Here is a 27,502-nt window from a genome sequence, read left to right as displayed (position 1 = left end):
TCAAGAACATCAAATACATCCTCTCAAAAGTGTTAAGTTGCCAGTTTTGCACTAGAATAGTCTTCCATGAGTGTTGAATCGCTTTCGGTCCCCGAATTGCCATAGTGACCGCTTCCCCTCGGCCATGATGTCTGATCGATGGGAATTGAACAAAGAGGATCAATTTCCGATCAACGAGAGAGCCGCTTTAATCAATGGGAGAAGAGAGCTCCAAAAGCGGCCACAAACACCGGCAAAGAGGGGCTCAAGAGCGAAGCCACAACTCGACAACGGGTTTCCACACATAAGGCTTCAAGAAAGCAGAGAAACTTGAAGGAAAAAGGCTGACCTGCAGCTGCTGTAAATCTAAGCGCTTCCAATATTGAAACATCGATCCCGCATTGGCCGCCATCTTGAGACATATTGAGACTGAGTGAGAGGCTGATAGAGAGAGCGCGAGGGGCTGGAGTTCAGTAGAAAGGAGGGGGAGCGCGCGCAAAACACGGAGCGGAGCAATTGAACAGGGCCATCGCTTATTGAACATGTGCGCGGAATGGAGTTATTGAACAGGAACCTGTAATATTGAATAGGGCCACGGAATAGAATTATTGAATGGGAGTTGGCAATTTCTTTAACAGCTAAAACACGGGATGGATCTTCCACGTAGATCGTGAACGATGCAGTAAGATTTGTTGTCGAGTGTGCATTTTGGACTGCTTATTCGTTTTTCGACCTGTTATTGCCAATATTGCTATTTCATATTGCCTACTATACATTAGAAAATGCATGCCAAATGTAGTTACTCATGTTTTACATTTAGGCTATTGTTTCTGTAATTTCTTTGTGCAATCTATTCATCAATGCTCAAATGCATTTAATGATTGTGGATTAAGATTATCATTCTATAATAGTTCGTTTTTACACTAGTCATGTTACTAGTTCTTTGTGGCAGCCATCTTTTAAATCAAACAATTATTTTGTGAACCGTCAGTTCTCTTTCAAGTGAAAACAAAACGTATAAACGCCTTTTGTAAATTTAAACGTATAAACAAACGCCTTATTGAAGTGATCTTACTTGAACAAGCCACCACCAATCAATTGATTGGTAGTTTTATAGTGGGGGTATTTGTTGATAAAAAAGGAAACAGTGTCTGATCAATTGCATTTTATTTAGGTCTCTATGGTTTGATCTCGTTATATTGAGGTTGTTAACTTTGATATTAGAAAGGAATCAAATTAATCATGATAAAACTACGTTTTTTTTTTAAATAACACTGATAGGGGGTTAGACCTATTTTATTGTAAATTCATTCCTGCACAGAATGTTTTACTTGAAATGTTTTAAATAAATGTAGTAATTGCAATGTATAGTTTGCATTGTAAAAACATTACTATATGTTCATGGACTAATGTTTATTAATACTTCAGCCGTCTCAGCAATGTGTGCTTGAATTTGAACTTGAATTTGGGACAACAGCGCCCCTCTAGGTCTGAAATAGGAATACGAGCAACCTGCTTGAATCTATAGGTTTCAATGTTGTGCTATATACATTATGCTATTTTCGATTGTAAAGTTTCCTTCTTTTGACTTTAAAAACTATTCACCAACACCTTTTCTCAGATTTTACAGATCTAAAGTAGCCTAAAGTAAACTTGAAGAATTTAATCACAACTTTGGTGTATTTGTTTTTGTTTATAATAGAGAACATGTATATATTAAGGTCAAATAACTCATGTAAACTTTTAACACATTTAAGAACTTGAAAATTGCTTGATGTCAGTTTGAATTATTTTAAAGTCCCCAATAAAAAATAATCATGTAATCACAGTGATTATAAAGCCAAGTATTGTTCACTCCTGCACACATACTATTGACATCATTATTTATTTGCCTTAATACAGCAGGCCTGAATGTAGTGTTATCTTTTTATATATATATATTTTCCGTAGTCACAGACTGTTCAAAAAATGTGTTATGCTGATAAAGGTTATTTATATAATATACATATATTTATATAATATGAAGTTCAACTTAAATTTGCATTTTGCACTTTTGTTGAACCCTGCACAGTACAAAATTATACATTTAGCTGTCTTAGAAGCAACCATTTTTCCAGACTATTTGTATATCATTGTACAAGAATGTTTATTTCCATGACAATCTGAAAATGTTCCATTCTATTGCATTTGAAGAAAACAGTATAGCCTTTCTAAGTTACCATAGAATCAGAGGCTGTTTCACCCAGCCACAATTGCTCCCGTTGAAAATTCCTGGCTCTTAAAGTTCTTTGGCTCATTAGTGGCAGAATAACTTGTTGAAAAGTAAAGAGAAACACCAGACACATTTAGCATTTATCAAAATCCCATGGCACCGCATGCAAGCCCACTTGAGGAGAAGGAAATGCATACTTGTTCGACCCTGTCATTTGACACATGTACATGTATTTAAGATCCCCCATAAGACCTAGCGCACCAAACTAGTCTGTTCTCCTAAACATACGGATTTTAGAATCACACCCCCAAACAGACATTACGTTATCTAATGAATCATTCTAAGAAGCAAAGAGTAAATTAATGCTTTTAGGTGAAACATCTGTGGATTCTATTAAACCACAAAATGGCCTGCTTGAGAACATATAGAGGCTACCAATTTATACAGCCAATAAACTGATGTACTGAAACAAGTTATCTTAGACTACCTCATTTCAAATTCAATACATTTAGAACACTACTAAATACTAAGTCAACCATAGGAGCGGGCTGCCATTTATTCATAGTGAGTACAAACCTCCTACAATCCCTCCTAAAATCCCTGTCAACTTATTCATGGGTGGACTTTCCGTTTATGAGTGACTTTTCCCTCATTCACCCACATACATTTTCTCTCAGTTAATGCTTGGGCTGGGTGGGGTGCACAATGATTAGAAATCAAACCTGAAAGACAGGCCAGCATGCCCTTTTCCATTGCAGCCAAGGGTATCATTACCGTCAGAGAGAGAGACACCCTGTCAGTATTATCTCACTGTGTCTGTTTAGTCGTGCACTTTCCCCCACTAGAACCCTCCCAGGCACAGGTAGTGGTCTAGAACATTTTCAATTAAATTATTAGAGTATAGGAGAACATACAAAGGCACACAAACACTCATAAAGTGCCTTCGGAAAGTATTTAGACCTCTTGACTTTTTCCACATTTTGTTTCGTTACAGCCTTATTCTAAAATGGAGTAAAACAAAAACAATTCGCTCATCAATCTAAACACAATACCCCGTAATGACAAAGCAAAAACAGTTTTTTAGAAATGTTTGCTAATTTATAAAAATAAAAACTGAAATATCACATTTACACAAGTATTCAGATCCTTTACTCAGTATTTTGTTGAAGCACATTTGGCAGTGATAACAACCTCATGTCTTTTTGGGTATGACGCTACAAGCTTGGCACACCTGTATTTTGTGAGTTTCTTCCATTCTTCTCTGCATATCCTCTCAAGCTCTATCAGGTTGGATGGGGAGTGTCGCTACACTGCTATTTTCAGGTCTCTTCAGAGATGTTTCGATCGGGTTCAATTTCAGGCCCTGGCTGGGCCACGTAAGGACATTCAGAGACTTGTCCCGAAGCCACTCCTGTGTTGTCTTGGCTGTGTGCTTAAGGTTGTTGTCCCGTTGGAAGGTGAACCTTGGCCCCCAGTCTGAGGTCCTGAGCGCTCTGGAGCAGATTTTCATCAAGGATATCTCTGTACTTTGCTCTGTTCATCTTTCCCTCCATCCTGACTAGTCTCCCAGTCCCTGCCACTGAAAAACATCCCCACAGCGTGATGCTGCCACCACCATGCTTCACCGTAGGGATGGTGCCAGGTTTCCTCCAGACGTGACGCTTGGCATTCAGGCCAAAGAGTTCAATCTTGGTTTCATCAGACCAGAGAATATTGTTTCTCATGATGTGAGAGTACTTTAGGTGCCTTTTGGCAAACTCCAATCCGGCTGACATGTTCCTTTTACTGAGGAGTGGCTTCCGTCTGGCCACTCTACCATAAAGGTCTGTTTGGTGGAGTGCTGCAGAAATGGTTGTCCTTATTAAAGCTTCTCCCATCTCCACCGAGGAACTCTGGAGCTCTGTCAGAGTGACCATCGGGTTCTTGGTCACCTCCCTGACCAAGGCTCTTCTCCGCCGATTGCTCAGTTTGGCCTGGCGGCCAACTCTAGGAAGAGTCTTGGTGGTTCCAAACTTCTTCCATTTAAGAATGATGGAGGCCACTGTGTTATTGGGGACCTTCAATGCTGCATAAATTGTTTGGTACCCTTCCCCAAATCTGTGCCTCGACGCAATCCTGTCTCGGAGCTCTACGGAATATTCCTCCAAACCTCATGGCTTGGTTCTTTCTCGGACATGCACTGTCATCTGTGAGACCTTATATAGACAGAGGTGTACCTTTCCAAATCATGTCAAATCAATTGAATTTACCACAGGTGGACTCCAATCAAGTTTTAGAAACATAACAAAAAGATCAGTGGATACAGGATGCACCTGAGCTCAATTTCGAATCTCATAGTAAAGGGTCTGAATACTTATGTAAAGAAGGCATTTACATGTTTTATTTTTAATAAATTAGCAAACATTTCTAAAAACCTGTTTTCACTTTGTCATTATGGGATATTGTGCGTAGATTGATGGCTATATCTATGCCTATATGTTTATCCGTTTTAGAATAAGACACCATTGTAACAAAATGTGGAAAAGGAAAGGGGTCCGAGTACTTTCCGAATGCACTATACGTACAGTACAGACAGATAGGTTGACATATAGCCAGACACATGACATGAACACACAATGACATAATCATGAATAATATATACAGTTGAAGTCGGAAGTTTACATACACCTCAGCCAAATACATTTAAACTCAGTTTTTCACAATTCCTGAAATTTAACCCGAGTAAAAATTCCCTGTCTTAGGGTCAGTTAGGATCACCACTTTATTTTATGAATGTGAAATGTCAGAATAATAGTAGAGAGTGATTTTATTTCTTTCACCACATTCCCAGTGGGCCAGAAGTTTACATACACTCAATTAGTATTTGGTAGCATTGCCTTTAAATTGTTCAACTTGGGTCAAACGTTTCGGGTAGCCTTCCACAAGCTTCCTCCAATAAGTTGGGTGAATTCTGTCCCATTCCTCCTGACAGAGCTGGTGTAACTGAGTCAGGTTTGTAGGCCTCCTTGCTTGCACATGCTTTTTCAGTTCTGCACACAGATTTTCTATAGGATTGAGGTCAGGGATTTGTGATGGCCACTCCAATACCTTGATTTTGTTGTCCTTAAGCCATTTTGCCACAACTTTGGAAGTATGCTTGGGGTCATTGTCCATTTGGAAGACCCATTTGCGACCAACCTTTAACTTCTTGACTGATGCCTTGAGATGTTGCTTCAATATATCCAGATAATTGTTCTTCCTCATTATGTGTGTGAAGTGCATCAGTCCCTTCTGCAGCAAAGCACCCCCACAACATGATGCTGCCACCCCCGTGTTTCACGGTTGGGATGGTGTTCTTCGGCTTGCAAGCCTCCCCCTTTTCCCTCCAAACATAACAATAGTCATTATGGCCAAACAGTTCTATTTTTGTTTCATCAGACCAGACATTTCTCCAATATTTTACTGAGGTCTTGGCTGATTCTTTTTGATTTTCCCATGATGTCAAGCAAAGAGCCACTGAGTTTGAATGTAGGTTTTAAAATACATCCACAGGTACACCTCCAATTGTCTCAAATTATGTCAATTAGCCTATCAGAAGCTTCTAAATCCATGACATAATATTCTGGAATTTTCCAAGCTGTTTAAAGGCACTGTCAACTTAGTGTATGTAAACTTGTGACCCACTGGAATTGTGATATAGTGAATTATAAGTGAAATATTCTGTCTGTTAACAATTGTTGGAATAATTACTTGTGTCATTCACAAAGTAGATGTCCTAACCGACTTGCCAAAACTATAGTTTGTAAACAAGAAATGTGTGGAGTGGTTGAAGAACGAATTTTAATGACTCCAACCTAAGTGTATGTAAACTTCCGACTTCAACTGTAGCTAGCTATTACACTCGCATCTGTATCTCACATCATCTCCTCTCACTCTCTGTTTAAGAGGACTTATTCCAATAAAATTCTCAACTCGTAATGAGACTAAATTGGACAACTATTAGTAACTAAATAGAGAAAAGATTAGTTTCGGCTATAAGTTACAGTTCTGAATGGAGAAAAGATGAGTCTCAATTAAGCTAGACTTTTGTAGAAATGTTGAACAAATGTATATTTTCTTTGAAGAGGAGAAATTACATTAATCAAAGACAAATCCTGGAGAAAATGTGCTGAAAGCACTTGAGCTTGAAATGCATGTATCACTTTTTCTCCCCCCACACATATAGGATTTATTTAAACGATTCTGTCGGCTTCTCTCTCTCTCACTTTCTCTTTCTCTCCCCCCTCTCTCTCCCTGTTTCTCTCTCCTTTCCTCAGTCTCCCACTCTCTTGCTAGACATTGAGTGAGTGTCGTAGATACACCGCCAGTCCTGGCCTCATCAGGGCCGTCCATTTAAAGCTAATCATGCATGTGAGTGCGTCAGTATTGCAGGGACCAGCTAGCTCCTCTCTCTCTCTCTGGGGGCTATCTGTGCCTTAACAAGGCACTTCGGCGTGACGATTGTGTTTGCGCAGGGGAAGATGGGAACTGAACAGACACGGATGGGCAAGTTTGATGAAGGAGCGTTTCCCAACATCTCCTTTCAGAAAAGAAAGAAAGAGAAAGAGAGAGAGAGAGACGGAGGAAAGAAGGAGAAAGGTGGGGTAGGGGGCTTTCTGATGATTAATTATGTTTGGGTTTCCCAATTAAAATGGAAAATTACTGTTAATCAACCTGCCAACTTGGTGTGCTGCGGTGAAGAATGGTACCAACGTTTTACATTACATGTACAGGAGGATGTACAGCAGTGAATATCACTTAAAGAAAAATGAATAGTAGCATACACACACATCATAATTCTTAAAAAGGAATTCTTATTCAAAATGACAGTACATTATACACTGAAACTGTAGAGATAAAAATATATAAATTGTGCCGTGGGCTAATTCAAACAAAGCATTGCTATGCAAATGGACTACAACAATAGCAGTGACATGCTGAATGAACATAGGCCATGAGGGAACTGAGAAGGAGACACTTTCCTGTCCCCATCTCCCCTGGCTGGGCTCCCTTGTGTGACTGTCAGAAAGTCACACACACACATACATGTGCACACACACACATTCATACAAGTGTGCAGGAAAAGCTGATGAAGACAGAGGGGGGAGAGGGGGAACAGAGGAAGCAGTGTGGCTCAGGTACAGTAAGAGGAAAGAGCGAGAGAGGAGCCATGTTGAAGTATAGCTCAGAAGGGAGAGGGAGAAAGGGAACATAAGTATAGCTCACACATGAAGAGAGAGGGAGAGAGAAAAAGGGAAAGGAAGAGAGCTGAAATCACAGAGGAAGAGAGGAAGAGTGAGACAGGGAGCTGTAGCAGATAGTAGCCCACGCGTGCAGTGTGGTGCTGAGGAGGGGATTGGGATTTGAGGAGGGCCCCAGTAGACCCCTGAGGCTCTGTGCTCCTCCCTTCTCCTCAGCAAGGGGCTCAGGGAGCACTCAGCCCAGCATCTTCCCTCCCACTGGCAATTTGTTTTCCTAACCCACCAGAGCCTGGTGCTACCACTAGCACTACCACTACCGCTGTTGCTACTGCTGCTGCCCCTCTCTCTCCCTTTCTCTCTCTCTGACTTCTTCTCCCTCTCTCGCTCTCTCTCAGTCAGGGCCCTCTGGGGAGCCCAATTAGGGCCGTCTCCCCCACACGAAGATCTACCCATGACTCCCCGCTTCTCCTCCTCGTCTTTTTTTAATCAAATAAGAATCCTCTTGAGGCTAGTCCTTGTTTTAAGGAGACGGCATGCTAAATTAAATTTTAATTAAGGAAATGCTAGCCTTTTAGAAGACATCGGAAATGAATGGAATTGAGAGGGTGAGTTGAAAGCCACCCAGCGAGCATTGTTGGGTGCTTGTCTGTGGGAGTGTTTGTGTGTATGTGGGGGATGGAATGTAAATCATATTATAGTGCCATTATTGGTTCAAGTAGAGGTTCATCATTGGAATAATTTGATAGATTATTAATGTCATATCATATTGCATTACTATATATCAGACAGAAATAAAAACAAATATTCTGTGGGATAAATATATATTATTTTTCAGGTACTTACTAAATATGTCAACAAAGTTAATGGACTAACATCAAAGATGGAGGTTCATCCACTCTCTCTACCTGGTATTGTTTAGTTTCACTGTAAATTGAAACGGTATCAAGTATGACCAGTGCCCTTCTCTGGGAATACGTCGCCATCTACTGACAATCATGTGAAATTACTATTTAGCTGAGGTATATAATATCCTTCTGTCAGAGATAGCTAAACCACTTAGTATATGTATTAATTAATTAACATATTTTCACCTTCCAAAAAAGCTTTGTTAATGCACGGTACTTTACCTTGGCATTATCTTTCATTATCTCTGCAGAATCTAGGAGTTCCCTCACCCTAATTTTGGGATGGCAGGTAGCCTAGTGGTTAGACCGTTGGGTCAGTAACTGAAAGGTTGGTAGATTGAATCCCTGAGCTGACAAGGTACAAATATGTCATTCTGTCCCTGAACAAGGCAGTTAACCCACTGTTCCTAGTCCGTGATTGTAAATAAGAATTTGTTCTTAACTGACTTGCCTAGTTAAATAAAAATGTACCTTCTGTAATAGATCAAGCTTGTTCTTCTAGGCTGAGGTTTTGCCATACGCTTACAATTATTACATCTCAGATCTCCACAATTGTTTAGGGGGAAGGGGTCCATTTCAGATAGGGTCTGTATGATGTCAATTTCACAGTTAGCAACCACAATTCAATCACCGGGGGGCGCTGAAGGCCTGACTGATAGAGTGGCCTAAAATAAATTGAGCTGGCCAAAGCCCTATGACAACAGTGAGCTTCAGGTGGATCAGGTGGATCAGATGGATCCTTTCCCCCTGTCAGGGAATTAGTCAACACAGACAAAACATTCACTTAGAAGGGTCTAATAATAGGGACTACACTCAAAGATGCGCATACTCTCACAGGGCTAAATTCTAATATGAGAGACACATATGCAAAACTTGGATTTTTGTGCAAATGTGAGACCTTGTCCCTGTCCCTAAGCCCTTATTTGTCCTCTGAAAGGAATCTGAAAGGAATGCCATTTGGCCATTCGGCAAACACTCCTCTGAGTCAGATATAACTAGAGTACATATTGTGCATGTAGCCCTACCTGCAGTAGGGGGAGAATTCTAAAAGTGATTGACATGCCTGGTAGTCTATGATGTGAATACAGTGATTGACAGGGCTGGGAGGAAATGGAGGAGGACCTTGAGGGTGCAAGAATAATGCCTGGAAGGAGTCCAAGTTATCTGTGTTAGTGGAGGAATGCAGTGCTGTTGCCCCTTGAGACCTTGACTCCTCGCCGCTCCCTCTGCTTGGAGAAGCACCCAACATGGACAGAACCCTCCATTGGACCTCCATGAATATCCTCACCCTGGTCCACACAATGTCGTGCCAGGGGCCACAGCAATAGGACATTCTCCACAGTCTTCAAAGTCTCCCCAAACCCATTCGTTATACGAGCAAATGTTATTTTACTGTACACACACGCACATGCACTCACGCACGCATGCACACACACACACACACACCTATATATCACTCAGCTAAAATAGGCCTCTCTTCTGTGGAGATGAGTTACTGCCGTCTGACACAACAATGGTCACCTGTTTTCCACACAAACATATAAAGTGTCGCCAGCACAACAGCAATCCATATCTGTACAACTGAGGTCAATAGGAGCTATTTTCTCGCTTGACCGTTCAGTTTGAAGGGCTTATGTTTCTATCAAGAATCTGGTGTTTGGCTTATACTACCCAGACACATCTGTGCTGCCAATAGTGAAATACTTTGGTCCCAAAATACTATTTCAGAAACAAATGTTGAGCTGTGAGCACAACTGAATTGCTTGACAAAAGTGAGCTATCTTGAGTGTGCAGCTGACTTGAGCTGTGTCAATGTTATTTAATGCCGTCATTGCTGTAGTGGTTGCTCAATGCTCAACTCTCTAAAGAAATATCTTAGGGGTTGATTATAATGTTTAATTGTGAGACAATGCAACAGTTTAGTGTTCAACAATGCCTGCCATGACCTCAGTGCCCTTATCCGATCCAGTCATGGTGTCCAACCCTCCTATTAGTGAAAAGCCCCACCACAGCTGTTCAAAGCCTCTCCTTCCACACAAACTAGACAAGGGCATCAATTCATTACCGTGGTAATCTAGTGGGCTGAGATGCGGCGTTGCACACATCCTAACTACACTCTTCGAGAGAACACTATCTAGGAGAACCCTTTAAATAACTATTTTTGGCTCCAAGTAAGACCCTTTTGGGTTCCATGTAGAAGCCTTTCCACAGAGGGTCTACATGGAACCCAAAATAAGTCTATCTGTAACTAAAAAGGGTTATCCTATGGGGACTGCCGAAGAACCCTTTTGGAACCCTTTTTCTAACAGTGTACAGGACCAGTGAAGTCTGAGGCATTCTCACATATTTACAACTACCCATAACCCCCCCAGCCCCCTCTCGAGGATAGGTGCCAGGTTTGAACTTCTAACCGTGTCCCCTGCTTCTAAGAAAGTGTGTCACATAAACTGTTCAGAGCCACAGCACCCCTGCATGGGTCAATTACAATGGGTGGCTGGGGGCGGTGGGTGTTAGTCCTCTATATGGCTGGCATGCCTAGGGTAATGTCCCCTCATTGTCTAAACATAGTGCAGGTGGGTAGAGGAGCCAAGTGTTTTGCTATATAAGTAACCAGGGTCACTTTTTAGTGTTCTCTCAAGAGTAAGTGAACAACTGAGAAACTCCTAACACAATGGTAAGAATGACACCTCCTTCACTCTCTCCTCTCAACTTGTCTCCATCTTCACCTTGAGGTTAACTAGGTGTCTCACTTCTATGGTGTCTAGGATGCTGAGAGTTCTTGGAGTAGCTAAACTTACTTCAGAAGTAGACAGCTGTTAATGTTTTTAAATGCATTTATTCAAACTCTATTAATAGCCATGTCGTTTTGTGACTGGATGCTATGTTCTGTAGCTCAATGTAAGATGTTCATAGTTTTGGTTGTGCATTTGAAATACAATCCAGTAAATGATGACCTATTATTTTTTATGAAATATAACAGTAATTATATTATTACTGTTATATTACTGTTATATTACATGATACTGTCAAAACTTCATAATGTCACTGTATGCAATCTGTATCAAAATGTATGCAAGCTGTTGCTAATCATCATAACATCAAATAACTTGTCATTTTCATGTGTACCGATGTAGGGTCTTATTTTGATCAAATTGTTGCAGGAGAACTTTACATTGAAGGACATGTAAAGATCTGTAGTGTATTTTAGGTTTAAAAAGACTTCTGACTTCTGATGTTCAGAAATGTCTCATTTCAACTTTTAGACTTGATTTTCCCTTACGAAAAAATGTATGAACCCCAACAATAATGTCCATTAATTATAATCCACATACTGTAATAATTCACATTTCCTGTTGCTGTAGGATTATTTTCCTGCTGTAGCAAACTGTCTTAAATTAAGATCCCACCTCTGTATCTCAGGCACCCAAGAAGGCAAAGAAGAAGGCAGCAGAGGCCAGCTCCAATGTGTTCTCCATGTTTGAGCAAGCCCAGATCCAGGAGTTCAAGGAGGCTTTCACCATCATGGACCAGAACAGAGACGGTTTCATTGACAAGAGTGACCTGAGGGACACCTTCTGTGCTCTGGGTGAGCTAAGGCTAATGTTAGTAACTCCTCTGGAGATTTACCTTTGCATTATAAAAGGGGTGGGTGAGGTTATCATCCTTGGAGAAGTAGTTGCGCAAGGGATAATCAACAAGGGCTATGCGATCTATGGAGAATAATGAACGTGAGTGGAACTAACCTTCCACGGAGATGCCTTTTTTTTCTCTCTCCAGAGAACGCATAGAGACCCGGGTTGACTATCCCTTGCGTTACTACTTCTCCAAGGATGTGGCTACAATTTAACACATTTGGCGCAATAAATGCGTTAATTTGCTGGATGAAATGTGTTCGACATCCACTGAAGTAGCTAGCAAGCCAATCAGACAGCTACAGTAGTTACCTTGGTAACCAAACAGACTTGCTAGTTTAGCTAACCAAACCATCAGCCCTAACTTGCTTTTATTAAAACCGAATTCAACAATGACAATGTTTCAATTGGACTTTTGCTTTCAAAAGCAGCTCCAACAGAACATGTAAGAATTAACTATAGCCATTGATTTCTAGCCTGCTGATATCTACCATGCATAGGTGTGCTAATAAGTATGCACGACGCAACGTGCAGTGCCTGGATACAGAAGTAGCTAGCCAGTTAGCTTGGGTGCTTGACTGCCATTGTGAGGTCAGAACGTTCGGGTCAACCCTACACATCGGCCATGCGCTCTGAACGCTCAGAGAGCGACACGTTTTGATTTTAGGAACAGACAATCTGACAGCACAGTTGCAGTCACCAACGCTCTGGATAACATAACAGCCTAACCAGCTCTGCTAGGGCGAGTAATGTTCAGTGAGCTGTTTATCAACTTTCAAAACAAAATTACTTCCCCATTGTTCCTCAACTGTAGTGTATTATATACAATTTTGTTGCTGAGTCTCTACTTTTATCCAATGTAAAAAACACAATTTCAAATGTTGCTACATAAGACCGATTTGAGCCAGTCCTCCGTGTTGGGTCATGCATAAGAACAGCCCTTAGCCATGGTATATTGGCAATAAACCACACATCCTCGGGCCTTATTGCCTAATCTTGAATGCTGATTGGTTAAAACCGTATTCCAGCTGGTGTCAATTCCACAAGTTACCACTGGCTAAATTTGTGACATTAAAATGCCTGTTTACTCTGTTCAATTTGACTGCACAATCCACTGCCTCATCAGCCCAGCCAAGCAATTTATAAACTTGATCTCCATTATGAAAAGCATCTAGACATTATCTCACATTTCTTTTAGACTACCATCTAGTTTTCAACAGCAGAGATCTGTATAAAACTTGCTGTCTATCTCTCCAACATTTGCAACATTGTTTCAATATTCAAATTCGATTTCCAACTGTCCCATAGTAATGACGGTGTCGGGAGTCGGGATGAGACAGACAGGCAGGCAGCGTTTCTCAGCCAGTTGAAATCATGAATCTGCTGCATCCTTTTTATGGATATATACAAGGAAATAAAACAAAACGAAGTGCAGCTAGTTTGCAGTCTTTCCAGCTTCAGTTTGAAGTAATCGTGTTAGCTGTGTTGTTGGCTAGGTCTTCTGAACAAGTGTCCTGAGGAGTGAGAAAATGTTCACGCCTCATTAGCTCATTGTTATGGATGTTTATCTTGTGGAAGGATGAAATAGTATGAATAAATTCATAAAAATAATGTTTTTAATCAATAATGTCAATCATTATTTGAATATGTTGGTAACCCGTTGTATAACACTGATAACAACACCCGTGCCAGTAGGTCCTCCAAACACCGGCTTATCGGGCAGTATCACTTAATTATAAACGGGTTATCAGCGTAATTATACCAGTAAATACATGGTATATGGTCTGATATACCACGGCTTTCAGCCAATCAGCATTCAGGGCTCAAACCACCCAGTTTTATAAAGTAAAATAATGCACACTATAATGTCCTTTAAGCCAATCAGAAAAAAGTATTCAACAATGCCATGGTTTAGAGTAGTTTAACACACCCTCTCTCCTCCAGCTATCTCCAATGAGACTATTCTAAAATGTATTTAGAGAATGACTGATCCAAGCAACCATTTCTGACCATAAGACCTGTGCTGCTGTACTTTCCCACTTTCCCCACCTGTCACGCCCTGACCTGAGAGAGCCTTTTTATGTCTCTATTTTGGTTTGGTCAGGGTGTGATTTGGGTGGGCATTCTATGTTTTGTTTTCTAGGTTTTTATGCTGCTATGTTTTGGCCGGGTATGGTTCTCAATAAGGAACAGCTGTCTATCGTTGTCTCTGATTGGGAATCAAACTTAGGCAGCTTTCTTTCCCTGCTATATTTTGTGGGTAATTATCTTTGTTAGTGGCACTATAGCCCTGTTAAGCTTCACGGTTGTTTTGTTATTTCTTGTTTTGTTGGCGACATTTTATATAAATAAAAGAAAATGTACACAGACCACTCTGCACCTTGGTCTCCTTCCAACGATGGCCGTGACACCACCTGGTCATGTGAGTGATCCCAATTAACTCTGACCTGTATCTCGTCCTGTCCTGTGTGTCTCTGCAGGCCGTCTCAATGTGGGTAATGATGAGCTGGACGAGATGCTGAAGATGGCCCCTGGACCAATCAACTTCACCATATTCCTCTCCATGTTTGGCGAGAAGTTGAAAGGTCAGGCAACACCCCTGTATGGCCGACTAGGGCTTGCACATGTCATCGTGCATCACATGTAAACAGAAGCATTATGGCTAGTTAATGCTTTACAACAATCATATATTCAGACAGACATTAAGAACTAGAATTATAATGAGGCAAATTACTACGGTATTTTCCCACGGTGCACTGTTTAGACAGACCAGCTGTATGTCTGAAACATGTGTCTTCTCTCAGGTACTGATCCTGAGGAGACCATTATTAACGCCTTCAAGATCTTCGACCCCGAGGGACAGGGAGTCCTCAAGGGAGAAGAGTAAGGATTTTATGAACTCTAATAACATCAAACATTGAAACAGTACCTGTAGCTCTTTTCTCATAATTTTTTCATTCAATAGGGTTTTCTGTACATTTGTTAAGCAATCCCTTTAAATACGGTGTACCTTTTTAATTAGATTTGTCGACAGACTCAAAAGAATACATTTAGAGAACTGGGTCAGAATATAGGGATCGATAAAATAAAGCCATCTATACATATTCGTCTCAGTTTCTGCACCAACTGGTAGATAGTCTGATCATCTCGATTATTTAGCCACATTTTTGGTTTCGGAAAGTATGTATGAGTATTTGTTTATTTTTTAAAAACTGTTTGGAGAGCCTTTATGCTCTAAATATATTGATAAATACAGTGGTTTGATTTATACTGAAATTGTCATATTCAAGTTCAATCCATAAAATATTGGAAGGGGGAGAAAAGTTTACAATAGGGGTTGAACAATAATCTTATGCATCTACCCTAATTCTCACTAATCATGGAACTGTATTACAATTGTCCTGTCGTCATGAACAGTGAGCCAGGCTCCAGGTTTAACCTCCTACGTGTGGTCTGAGATCCATAATGATTCAATTAGGCTACATGTCCCAAATTATTGGGCAATGTTCGCTTAATATGATCCACTAATGCTAGCGACCCAAGAAGGACATGACAGAGGAAAGAACTATAAAAGGAATTGAATGTGGTGAAAATAAATGTATGTGGGTTTTACTGACAGTGGCCACTGATAGTGCCTAATATTTAACATGATGCAAATTGTTCAAATAAAACAGAGAAAAGCCTGGGCATATAATTAAAACATTCAAAAGCGCATACATCAATTTGGCAAGTTCAGCCCTACAGAAGCCTATAGCTTGGGTCTCCAAATTTCGTCCAGGCAAATTATGAGGGCATACAATAAAAATTCTGAATAACGGCACAGCTATTTATATTCTATTTCACTGTGGAAAAGGGGCCGCAATAGCCTACATGTCATGTTGATATGATTTTCAGTTTGCTTCCATATGGCTGGTTTCACAATCTCATCTCCAGAGATCATATGGAAAAATAATCTAAAACATTTGCTATGTTTATTTACAATCCCATGTTCCAAACGGATTACACATTTACCTAGCTCTTATCAAGTTGTAAATTACAGTGCATGGAGAATGGTCTTATTTATGTCAGAAAAAAATGAAGTAGACACTTTTTCCACTTAGAACCGGTAGGTCCGCTAGATGTTATTCATGGTTTCCTCTTGTGTAAAGTTGGTGGAATTAAGTCAAGGTCAGAATGCCGCTTATCTGTAGACACACCTCTGCCACACCTTAATTTATTCGAGCTCCACCTCAAACAAGTAGTGTGTGAATAGCATGCTATTGTCATGCTTAAATTCAAGGTCAGATTACACATAGAGAGAAGCGCATAGAGGGGCATTTATGTGCCATTCACACGCTTAACTCAGGTCTGAATCAGGGTCTACAGATGTAGGATCTTTAATTTGATCACTCTTTTGTTGCTTAACATTTTCCTGCACTGCAGGAAATTCACACTTTGTAGTGTACTTTAGGTTTTAAAAAGTCCAAGTTATAATTTCCACTTTAAAATGTCAGACTTGATTTGCCCTAATGAAAAATGTATCAACCCCTACAAAAAAATGTCCATTCATCATAATCCATATAATAATTCCTATTTCTGTTGCTGCAGGATTATTATTAGCCAGTTTGCTACAGCAGGGGAAAAAATTAAGATCCTACATCTGTAAGTCATTAGCTACACTCTTAGAAAAAAGGGTAATTTGGCTGTCCCCATAGGAGAACCCTTTTTGGTATCAGGTAGAACCCTTTTGAGTTCCATGTAAAACCCTCTGTGGAAAGGGTTCTACATGGAACCCAAAACGGTTCTTCAAAGGCTTCTCCTATAGGGACAGCCAAAGCACCTTTTTTTTCTAAGAGTGTACTACAGTAAGGCTGTAGGTTCATTTTTTAAAATGATTCGATTCTAATCTATTGAATCTCTCTTTTGTGAGTGCTGATAATTATCCATCAGTGATAGCGTCGCTAGTTTTATAGTCATGGATTATTGTAGAGCAGAGACCTTTTCTTGTAGAATGTTGCAAGTGTTTTTGGAAATAATTAAGGAAGAAAGTGTAACTCCTTCAACTCTGTTAAAATAACATCCTGTCGCGTTTGATGTGCTGTACCTAACGAATCATCATTTTCCCTTCCAGTATCAAATATTACATAATGTCTCAGGCGGACAAGTTCACCGAAGCTGAGGTAATGTCCTTCTCTCAGGTTTCTGAGGCTCAGTGGGATTTGGGTTTGGAATCAGTTTTGAGCTGTGCTAACATAATTGCAAAAGGGTTTTCTAATGATCAATTAGCCTTTTTAAAATGATAAACTCTGATTAGCTAACACAACGTGCCATTGGAACACAGGAGGGATGGTTGCTGATAATGGGCCTCTGTACACCTATGTAGATATTCCATATTGTAGCTGTTTCCAGCTACAATAGTCATTTACAACATTAACAATGTCTACACTGTATTTCTGATCAATTTGATGTTATTTTAATGGACAAGAAATGTGCTTTTCTTTAAAAAACAAGTACATTTCTACAGTCAGTGACTCCAAACCTTTGAACGGTAGTGTACATGTAGGTGGAGTTATTAAAGTGACTATGCATAGATAACAACAGAGTAGCAGCGGTGTGAAAGGAGGGGGGCAATGCAAATAGTCTGGGTAGCCATTTGATTAGATGTTAAGGAGTTATATGGCTTGGGGGTAGAAGCTGTTTAGAAGCCTCTTGGACCTAGACCTGGCGCTCCGTTACCGCTTGCCATGTGGTAGCAGAGACAACAGTCTATGACTAGGCTGGCTGGAGTCATTGACAGTTTTTAGGGCCTTCTTCTGACACCGCCTGGTATAAAGGTCCTGGATGGTAGGAAGCTTTGCTCCAGTGATGTACTGGGCCGTACGCACTACCCTCTGTAGTGCCTTGTGGTCAGAGGTCGAGCAGTTCCATACCAGGCAGTGACGCACCCAGTGCTCTCGATGGTGTAGCTGTAGAACCTTTTGAGGATCTGAGGACCCATGCCAAATCTTTTCAGTCTTCTGAGGGGGAATAGGTTTTGTGGTGCCCTCTTCACGACTGTCTTGGTGTGCTTGGACCATGTTAGTTTGTTGGTGATGTGGATACCAAGGTACTTGAAGCTCTCAACCTGCTCCACTACAGCCCCGTCGATGAGACTGGGTGCATGCTCGGCCCACTTTTTCCTGTAGTCCACAATCATCTCCTTTGTCTTGATCACATTTAGGGAGAGGTTGTTGTCCTGACACTACACGGCCAGGTCTCTGACCTCCTCCCTATAGGCTGTCTCGTCGGTGATCAGGCCTACCATTGTTGTGTCATCGGCAAACTTAATGATGGTGTTGGAGTTGTGCCTGGCCGTGTAGTCATGAGTGAACAGGGAGTACAGGAGGGGACTGAGCACGCACCCCTGAGGGGCCCGTGTTGAGGATCAGCGTGGCAGATGTGTTGTTACCTACCCTTACCACCTGGGGCGGGCCATCAAGAAGTTTAGGATCCAGTTGCAGAGGGAGGTTTAGTTCCAGGGTCCTTAGCTTATTGATGAGCTTTGAGGGCACTGATGTTAAACACTGAGCTGTAGTCAATTAATAGCTTTCTCACATAGGTGTTCCTTTTGTCCAGGTGGGAAAGGGCAGTGTGGAGTGCAATAGAGATACCACGTCCTGATAATCCATCTGGCCCTGTGGCCTTGGGAATGTTGACCTGTTTCAAGGTCTTACTCACATCGGCTGCGCAGAGCGTGATCACACAGTCTTACGGAACAGCTGGTGCTGTCATGCATGTTTCAGTGTTATTTGCATCGACGCGAGCATAGAAGTAGTTTAGCTCGTCTGGTATGCTTGTCACTGGGCAGCTCTCGGTTGTGCTTCCTTTTGTAGTCTGTAATGGTTTGCAAGCCCTGCCACATTCAACAAGCGTCAGAGCCAGTGTAGTACGATTCGATCTAGAGCACTGACCCATTCTAACTATATATGTACAGGAATCCTATGTACTTACAGTGACCTAATGCAGTACTACTGAGTCCCTTGGAGACCATGGCATTTCTTTCTTAAAAGCACATGGATGTGTTCACAGATATAACTCACATTAATATTGCATGTGTGTTTACCATGGCTTGTTTTCATAGCATAAAGCAAAAACATGAGTGGAGATTCCTGTCTCATCCAGGCTTACTCAAAGAAGGCCTTATCCTGACTTGACATGCATGTGTGTTCACTTTTATTTCAACTAAATATTACACACCAAATTCAGCTCAAAGGGCTAAGTTAATGTATTGTTTCAACCCATGACCTAGCGTGACCGTTGTGTGCTTTACTCGTCTAGGTCGAAGACATGTTCACAAACTTCCCCCTGGACGTCGCCGGCAATCTGGACTACAAGAACCTGTGCTACGTTATCACCCACGGAGAGGACAAGGAGGCGGAGTAAAGGAACCAATCACAACCTTCAAATCACCAGACCAATCACCTCTGACAGCCAATAACACATCATCACCCTTTCCACATCTCACCATTCTGACAATAAAAACATAGTAAAAAGGACTATGGTGTTAACAAGGCATTGTCATTTGAACTCCAAGATGAAGGTGTTGAAAGTGAAGAGTTGATTGGGGTCAGAGGTAATGCTTAACAAGGTATTCTATATAAGGTGGGAATAGCCTTTTGCATATTTCAGACACCTTCAAGTCGCAGGGGTTCACAGAGGTTAAGGGAAGAAGAGTGCCATAGGGATACACAAAACACTATGCTTCAGATTGCCCTTACATAATAGGAGTTTGGTGACTGATTCAGATTCATCCTCTGTCCATTTGTCCATTGTGTTACAGTACATCACTGTTCACAGTATTTATGGAAATTCATAGGAATTTGAGACTCCGATAAGACGAGCAGCAAGCCAAGGTACATTACATTGTGCATGTAAAATACCACAAGTTATACTGAAGATCAACATAAGACAGGTTCTTACATAATTTATATCTACTCAAATGAGGTACAATTTTAAATAAAAAATTATTAAGGCAAAAATCGTCTAATTTATGTGTCTTAAAATAGGCTACATTTACAATTCCATATGTTCACTAGAGCCATATCAATGGTGCAGAAAAAAATGAAGACAAATCCCAATCAGTCAATATTATAGTGAATTTTATGAAAATAACGTTCTTCAAAATACTGGGCCAAGTCAAACGAAAACAAAACACCTTTAAAAAAAAAAAAAAAAAAAAAAAAGGGAACGTACTGTAAAACTGAACCGTTCTCAAAGATGAAGAAAAACTGAAACACACAAATGAAGTAATGAGTCATGAAATTGTCAGAGACATGTAGGGAAAGACATAACAGTTGAGCTGCAATAATAAACTGGTTACACACTCTGCAAATGAGTTGGCAAGGACTCCACACCCAATATAAAAATGGTCATATGAGAGCATCCAACACACAACCACATTCCATCTCCAATCCACCAGACGTTTATTCTATTCAACCTATTTATAAATGTGGTTTTCAACAGGTGAGTTAATAACTCCAGACTGAAAGAAAAGGTGAAGCTAAACGTAAGATCAACGGGTCAAACTTTATTTTACAGTTGGCTATTCAACAGTTTCACCTACTTGTTGAAACAGGACTGCAAAGCAAAAGCGCTACCTAGTGCTACAGCAATTAATGTTACCTCAAACCATGTGAGGTGATGTAATCTGATATCAACATGCATGTCCATCTGCTCCAATGATATGCAACAGTGGCAGATACAGTACAATATCCCCTACTGCATCGGACACAAAATCATTACTATAAATATAAAACCGAAACAAAACCAATTTATTTCCCTGTTGTGTTCAAATCAAATTCAAACCATTCAAAATTCACACCGGTTCAAAAACCGAAAACAAATCTTCTCAAGTCTTGTAAAAAACAAACAGTACAGATATGATCTAAAATCAGTCATGATATTCTTACTGAATACAGATACAACTGTAATATATGTATCCTACTGGCTCTGGTATCTCCTTTTACCCTTGGTAATCCTACAGTTCCCAACAGGAGTATGTCATTGAGAATATGCACATGTTGAGACCAGTACCAGCACCAAAGTTACACAATTACATTTAAATAACATGACTACGATAATGACACAGTACTAAAAGTCAATGTAAAAAAACACATTATAAACAGGACAAATTCAAGGATCTGAGTAAGAATTCTGTGATTCATGAGTATTGACTGGTCATCCACTCTGACCCAGAGAACACATGGTACATCTATCTCAATCTCTTACCCAATCACTGTTCGTATACAAACCATGCTCTACTACACCCCTTGGCAGGACCATCTATTTGCCCCTCCTCCTCACTCTTTCCTCTCCAATCAGCTTTCTGTCTCCTGTGGTGAGAGAGTGGAGCAGGGTTTTGGGTCCTGCCCTTTTGTTTTTAAACATGGGCACCAGGTCTGACAGGATGTCCAGGCCAGAACCAGATTCTAGTGGGTTTTGTGAGAAATTACCAAAGAGAGAGAGAGAGAGAGAGAGAGGGAGGAAAGGATTGGGGATAGAGACAGAGGGAGATCAATTTAATCTCACAACCAGGACTCTCCAATACAACATAACTTGTCACTGACAGACACAGTGATTGCTTGGAATTGGACGCTGTTGTTTTCTGAGTAAGGGTGTGTGTCTCTCACCGTGAATGCCGATCATGTGCTCCAGAATGAGAACCCTCTCAGCCAGGATCTTCAGAGCCTCTCTCAGCTGCTGCAGCCCCTCCCCCTGGACAGAAACACATCACTACATCAAGTTCAGCTATCAAGTTCAAATTCAGCTTCCATCAGGAACTATATGTTAAGGTCTAATACATTTATTACAGAACAATTACGGTATAATGTATAACTACTAAATACTACTACTGTGCTACTATTATGACTGCTTTTTCATAAGAGTGAGGTATTGCAAATGTGACTCTGTGGACTATTAAATCATATAGAGGGAATGTGTAGGGTCACCTCAGCCTGGGTATCTTCTGGCTCACCCTTTGGCCCTGGTACACCCTAAAAACAGAAACACAAATGCTAAAAACAGAAACACAAATGGAAAAAACACAGGTGGTTGGCAAAGATAACAATTTGTATATATGTTTAAAAGCAGTCAACTTTTGTATCCTCACTGTGTACTCACTGGCTGGCCATGTTCTCCCCTGAGTCCTGGGGGTCCCTGTGAGGAGACAGACGCTGTATGAGCGATGTCATGTATAGACTGTACATAGTGTGGAATTCCCATCAAATAGAGTCATCTTTATTCAAGATGGTCACTTTAAAGGCAGCCAAACCTCACCCTTTCACCGGAGTCTCCTTTAAGCCCACGATCCCCAGGCTTGCCTGAGGGACCAACACCAGCCTGGAACACAGCGATAGAATTTCATGCACTATTCTCCCATTGACATCAATGTATGATTTACAAAAATAACAAACACGTGGGTTCCGGAATTATTGGATCCTTTGTTAAACATGAAATACTAATAAAATTGCTGAGAGAAAGAGATTGTGTTTGACAAGTAAGAAAAACATCTCAAAAAGATAGTGGTCTAAATGATTAGATCCTGTTTTCAATACTACAGCCACTGGCGTACCAGACATCCCTGCAGCCCCCGCAAGGCAGGGGGGCCCATGAGCTCTGGGAGCCCATGCACCTGTCATCAATGTCAATTTTTATTTATTTAATAAATCATTTTGACAGTAACCCTCCAAAAAGTAATTAATAAACCTTTCTAATTTCTATATGTACTAGGAAGCTAAGAGTTTGTTTCTTGGGCTTCAGGAATGTGCCTGAAAAAGTGATTTAAATTTACTGATTTAAAGTAAGGGGATGTCGGTGAACAAATGCCATGGTCAAGGCTACAACGGTGCCCGTGTAATTAGTGGAGCTTATTCAGGTGTTCAAAACTGAGAGACTAATTTTTCATAGGTAGTTATTTAGTTGTTTTAGGTGCAATATTGAGTTGAGTTTTAGTTGCAATATTCCATTATTGCTGGTATATCTTGGCATGCTTCATACAAGACTAAGTTTAAATTGTGTGCAGCGCAATGGACATACACTTACTGTACAAAACATTATGAACACCTGCTCTTTCCATGACATAGATTGTCCAGGTGAAAGCTATGATCCCTTATTAATGTCACCTGTTAAATCATTTTAGATTAAGGGGAGGAGACAGGTTAAAGAAAGATTTTTAAGCTTTGAGGCAATTGAGACATGGATTGTGTATGTGTGCCATTCAGAGGGTGAATGGGCAAAAAAAATATTTAAGTGTCTTTGAACGGGGTATGATAGTAGGTGCCAGGCGCACTGATTTAAGTGTGTCAAGAACTGCAACGCTGCTGCGTTTTTCACGCTCAACAGTTTCCCATGTGTATAAAGAATGGTCTACCACCCAAATGACATCCAGCCAATTTGACACAACCAGCATCCCTGTGGAATGCTTTCGACACCTTGTAGAGTCCATGCCCTGACCAATTGAGGCTGGGCATGGCTGAGGGCAAAGGGGTTGCAACTCAATATTAGGAAGGTGTTCCTAATGTTTTTTACACTCAGTGTATAATGCACAATGTCTCAGGAAAGTCTGGGTTGACTAGTCGTAACATAAATGTAAATCCGAGACCCTGAAATGAGTATGATATGTTATGTTTGGTTATATAAGATACTAGGTCACTTAAGGCAAAAACGAAAGGAGGGTGGTTGGTCGGAGTGGATGGGTGGACGTATAATGCGAACGTCTAGCAACCCAAAGGTTCCGTGTTACCTTACATCTCATTACAGACAACTTCAGCATTTTAGCAACTACTCACTACTTTTTAGCTACTTTGCAATAACTTAGCATGTTATCTAACCCTAACCCTTCCCTCAACCCTAAGCATAACATTTTAACCTAACTCCTTACCTGAACCCTAACCTAGCTAATGTTAGCCAACTAGTTAGCGTTAGCAACCTATCCACCTAACTAACGTTAGCCTTAACAAATTAGAACTCGTAACATGTCATACGTTTTGCAAATTCCATAACATATTGTGCGAATTGAAATTCGTAACATAATGTACAAATTGTAATTCATAACATATATGAATTGTAATTTGTAACATATTAAATTCATTGTAATTCCTCATTCGGATGTTGGCTATCAACAACAAGGCAACTCCTATGACTAATTGGGAATGGGACGCAAGCGTAGAATTGATCACCCTGTCGCTGGCCGCCTTTGGGGAGGGTGTAACATATATGAATTGTAATTTGTAACATATTAAATTCATTGTAATTCCTCATTCGGATGTTGGCTATCAACAACAAGGCAACTCCTATGACTAATTGGGAATGGGACGCAAGCGTAGAATTGATCACCCTGTCGCTGGCCGCCTTTGGGGAGGGTGTATAAGTGTGAAAGGCCGAAACACCCTAGGAACCAAAGGTACACTACGGACGATGCGCTCCCCAAATTTCACCAGGCTCACTGTTCATGAACTCTTGGAAGTGCTTGCACAGATAGTAACATCTCATCCTGTGTTCTTGGAATCGTAATATATCTTATGTAATGGATGATGGACATCCACAAATTAATGCATACCATAAGAAACGTAACATATCATACTAAATGGAGTGTCGTGGCTTTACCTTTACAGAATAATATGAAATGCTTTGACCACGTTGGAGTTGGCAATATTTAGTATAGAAAACAGTCTTCTGAGAGAAAGAAAGAGAAAAAGAGACACAGACAGAGAAAGAGAAAGAAGCAGCAAGGAGGACTTCAGGAGACCAGGGGAGTCCCTCAAGTTGGATTTAATTTACCTTGAATATTGCAGCCCATTTGTGTAGGCTATTAGCCAGAAAAAAACCTGCTGAGTTCAAATTCTGACTACTTTTCCCCCTCATTATTAGGCTATTTGATGTGTAGTTTTTACTACAAAGTTGATAAATAGCAGCTAAATACGGAAGGCTATACAATGCATTCAGAAAGTATTCAGTCCCCTTGACTATTTTCCAAATCCTTATTCTAAAATGGATTCATTTTAAAACAATTTTCATCAATCTACACACAATAACCCATATTGACAAAGCAAAACATGTTTTTAGATTTTTTTGCAAATTTATTGAAAAACAAATTTAAAAAATATCACATTTATATAAGTATTCAGGCCCTTTACTCAATACTTAGTTGAAGGACCTTTGGCAGGGATTACAGCCTCGAGTCTTCTTGTGTATGACGCTACAAGTTTGGCACACATGTATTTGGGAAGTTTCTCCAAATCTTCTCTGCAGATCCTCTCAGGCTCTGTCAGGTTGGATGGGGAGCGTCACTGCACAGCTATTTTCAGGTCTCTCCAGAGATGTTTGATCGGGTTTAAGCTCTGGCTGGGCCACTCAAGCACATTCAGAGACTTGTCCCGAAGCCACTCCTGCATTGTCTTTGCTGTGTGTTTAGGGTTGTTGTCCTGTTGGAAGGTGAACCTTCGCTCCAGTCTGAGGTCCTGAGCGCTCTGGAGCAGGTTTTCATCAAGGATCTCTCTGTACTTTTCTCTGTTCATCTTTCCCTCGATCCTGACTAGTCTCACAGCCCCTGCCGCTGAAAAACATCCCCACAGCATGATGCTGCCACCAATATGCTTCACCGTAGGGATGGTGCCAGGTTTCCTCCAGACGTGACACTTGGCATTCAGGCCAAGGCCAATGGTTTCATCAGACCAGAGAATCTTGTTTCTCATGGTCTGAGTCCTTTAGGTGTCTTTTGTCAAACTCCAATCGGGCTGCCATGTTCCTTTTACTGAGGAGTGGCTTCCGTCTGGCCACTCTACCATAAAGGCCTGATTGGTGGACTGCTGCAGAGATGGTTGTCCTTCTGGAAGTTTCTCCCATCTCCACAGAGGAACTCTGGAGCTCTGTCAGAGTGACCATCGGGTCCTTGGTCACCTCCCTGACCAAGGCCCTTCCCTCCCGATTGCTCAGTTTGCCCGGGCTGCCAGCTCTAGGAAGAGTCTTGGTGGTTCCAAACTTCTTCCATTTCAGAATGATGGAGGGAACTGTGTTCTTGGGGACCTTCAATGCTGCATAATTGTTTTGGTACCCTACCCCAGATCTGTGCATCGACACAATCCTGTCTCCGAGCTCTACAGACAATTCCTTTGACCTCATGGCTTGGTTTTTGCTCTTGAAATATTAAAGAAGAGCTGCACGCTCTAGGAGCTCAGATGCAATAATTTAATAACCTAATATCCAACATTTCAACAGACAAGCTGTCTTCATCAGGGTATAATGACAAACACTGCGGGATGACTAGTTTATATAGTGTCAAAGGATACACACAGGTGTCTGTAATCATGGCTGGGTGTGGCCTGATAACATTGGTTAATTCTCATATATTAAAATAGCATTCAAAAAACATAAATGATTGCATACGATCATAGATACAATTTGGCTACATAAGCCTACAAATATTTACAATAGCAAAATCACAAGAATGGCTTCAGATCAAAGTCTAACATGCACTGTCAACTGTGGGACCTTATATAGACATTTACCGCAGGTGGAATCCAATCAAGTTGTAGAAACATTTCAGGAGTGATCAATAGAAACAGGATGCACCTGAGCTCAATTTCCAATCTCATAGCAAAGGGTCTGAATACTTATGTAAATAAGGTATCTGTTTTTTAGTTTTAATACATTTGCAAACATTTACAAAAACCTGTTTTCGCTTTGTATTATGGGGTATTGTGTGTAGATTGATGAGGATTTTTAAAATTTTTATCACTTATAGAATAAAGCTGTAATGTGGCATAATTTGGAAAAAGTTAAGGGGTCTGAATACTTTCCAAATGCATTGTATAGTTAGAGATAGTAGACTACACTGCATATTGAAACAATCCCCAGTAAGCTATTATTTTGAGGATGGACTGATTATATTATTTGTCATTAATAGATAGAAAGTTATTGTGCGTAATACCTATCTAGGGTGGGAGAGAGCGCGAGGACAGCTCATGTCATGCAGGGGAGGGTGCTGGAGTATTGAAAACAGGGGATCCAATACAAATGTTGTATTACTTGTTAAACAAAATCTCTTTCTCTGAGCAATTGTACTAATATAATTGTTTAAAAACAATTGTATACAATATAGCTCAGTATGTCTCTTTTGCTCATCTTTATCAGGGGATCTTATAATTTAGGACACCACAGTCTCAAATTAGGATTCTGCTGCAGGATGTACATAAAAGTCCAATGTTATACATACGTTTCTCCCTGGGGTACCTGGGTTTCCAGCAGGCCCTGTGGGTCCCGGACGGCCTCAGGAGTTGGAAAATGGAGATTATAGTTTTCCAAAATATTATGACAATATCCACTTAAAGGTCCCACTTGGTGATTAGCTGATATGGGGAAGTAGTATTATATTTTCCCCTAACTAACATTATGACACTATTATCATTATGACTTCATGGTCATGCCAGCGGGGATGTCAGTGTTTATACCTGGGGGACCAGGGGATCCGGTGGGGCCTGGGGGACCGGTCACAGCTCTTTGGTTGTTCTGTGAATGGAGTGCAGCTTCTTCATCTGTAAC

At 40.8% G+C, this 27,502-nt stretch overlaps 2 protein-coding genes across 2 annotated transcripts in view; one reads left to right on the top strand and one right to left on the bottom strand.

The window, feature by feature from the left end:
- Positions 1 to 10,881: 10,881 nt before the first annotated feature.
- Positions 10,882 to 19,461, top strand: LOC115135955 (myosin regulatory light chain 2, ventricular/cardiac muscle isoform-like). Its single transcript, XM_029671213.2, has 6 exons — positions 10,882 to 10,989; positions 11,736 to 11,901; positions 14,428 to 14,532; positions 14,752 to 14,830; positions 17,058 to 17,106; positions 19,244 to 19,461. Exons 1-6 carry the CDS (start codon positions 10,987 to 10,989, stop codon positions 19,346 to 19,348), a joined length of 507 nt encoding a protein of 168 aa, XP_029527073.1. The 5' UTR covers positions 10,882 to 10,986; the 3' UTR covers positions 19,349 to 19,461.
- Positions 19,462 to 20,460: 999 nt separating this feature from the next.
- The window catches only part of LOC115135954 (collagen alpha-1(XXVI) chain-like), a 65,620-nt gene continuing 58,578 nt past the window's right edge, over positions 20,461 to 27,502 (bottom strand). The window contains exons 8-14 of the mRNA XM_029671212.2: positions 27,412 to 27,495; positions 27,177 to 27,229; positions 22,241 to 22,303; positions 22,085 to 22,120; positions 21,913 to 21,957; positions 21,595 to 21,679; positions 20,461 to 21,393 (exon numbers count right to left, since the gene is read on the bottom strand). Of these exons, the coding sequence (XP_029527072.1) occupies positions 21,248 to 21,393; positions 21,595 to 21,679; positions 21,913 to 21,957; positions 22,085 to 22,120; positions 22,241 to 22,303; positions 27,177 to 27,229; positions 27,412 to 27,495 (512 nt within the window). The 3' untranslated portion in view covers positions 20,461 to 21,247. The remainder of the gene's footprint in view (positions 21,394 to 21,594; positions 21,680 to 21,912; positions 21,958 to 22,084; positions 22,121 to 22,240; positions 22,304 to 27,176; positions 27,230 to 27,411; positions 27,496 to 27,502) is intronic.

This window comes from Oncorhynchus nerka, linkage group LG10, assembly GCF_034236695.1.
Source record: "Oncorhynchus nerka isolate Pitt River linkage group LG10, Oner_Uvic_2.0, whole genome shotgun sequence".
Classification (NCBI taxonomy): domain Eukaryota; kingdom Metazoa; phylum Chordata; class Actinopteri; order Salmoniformes; family Salmonidae; genus Oncorhynchus; species Oncorhynchus nerka.
The sequence above is the reverse complement of the archived record's forward strand: the minus strand, read 5'-3'. Positions and strand labels throughout refer to the sequence as shown.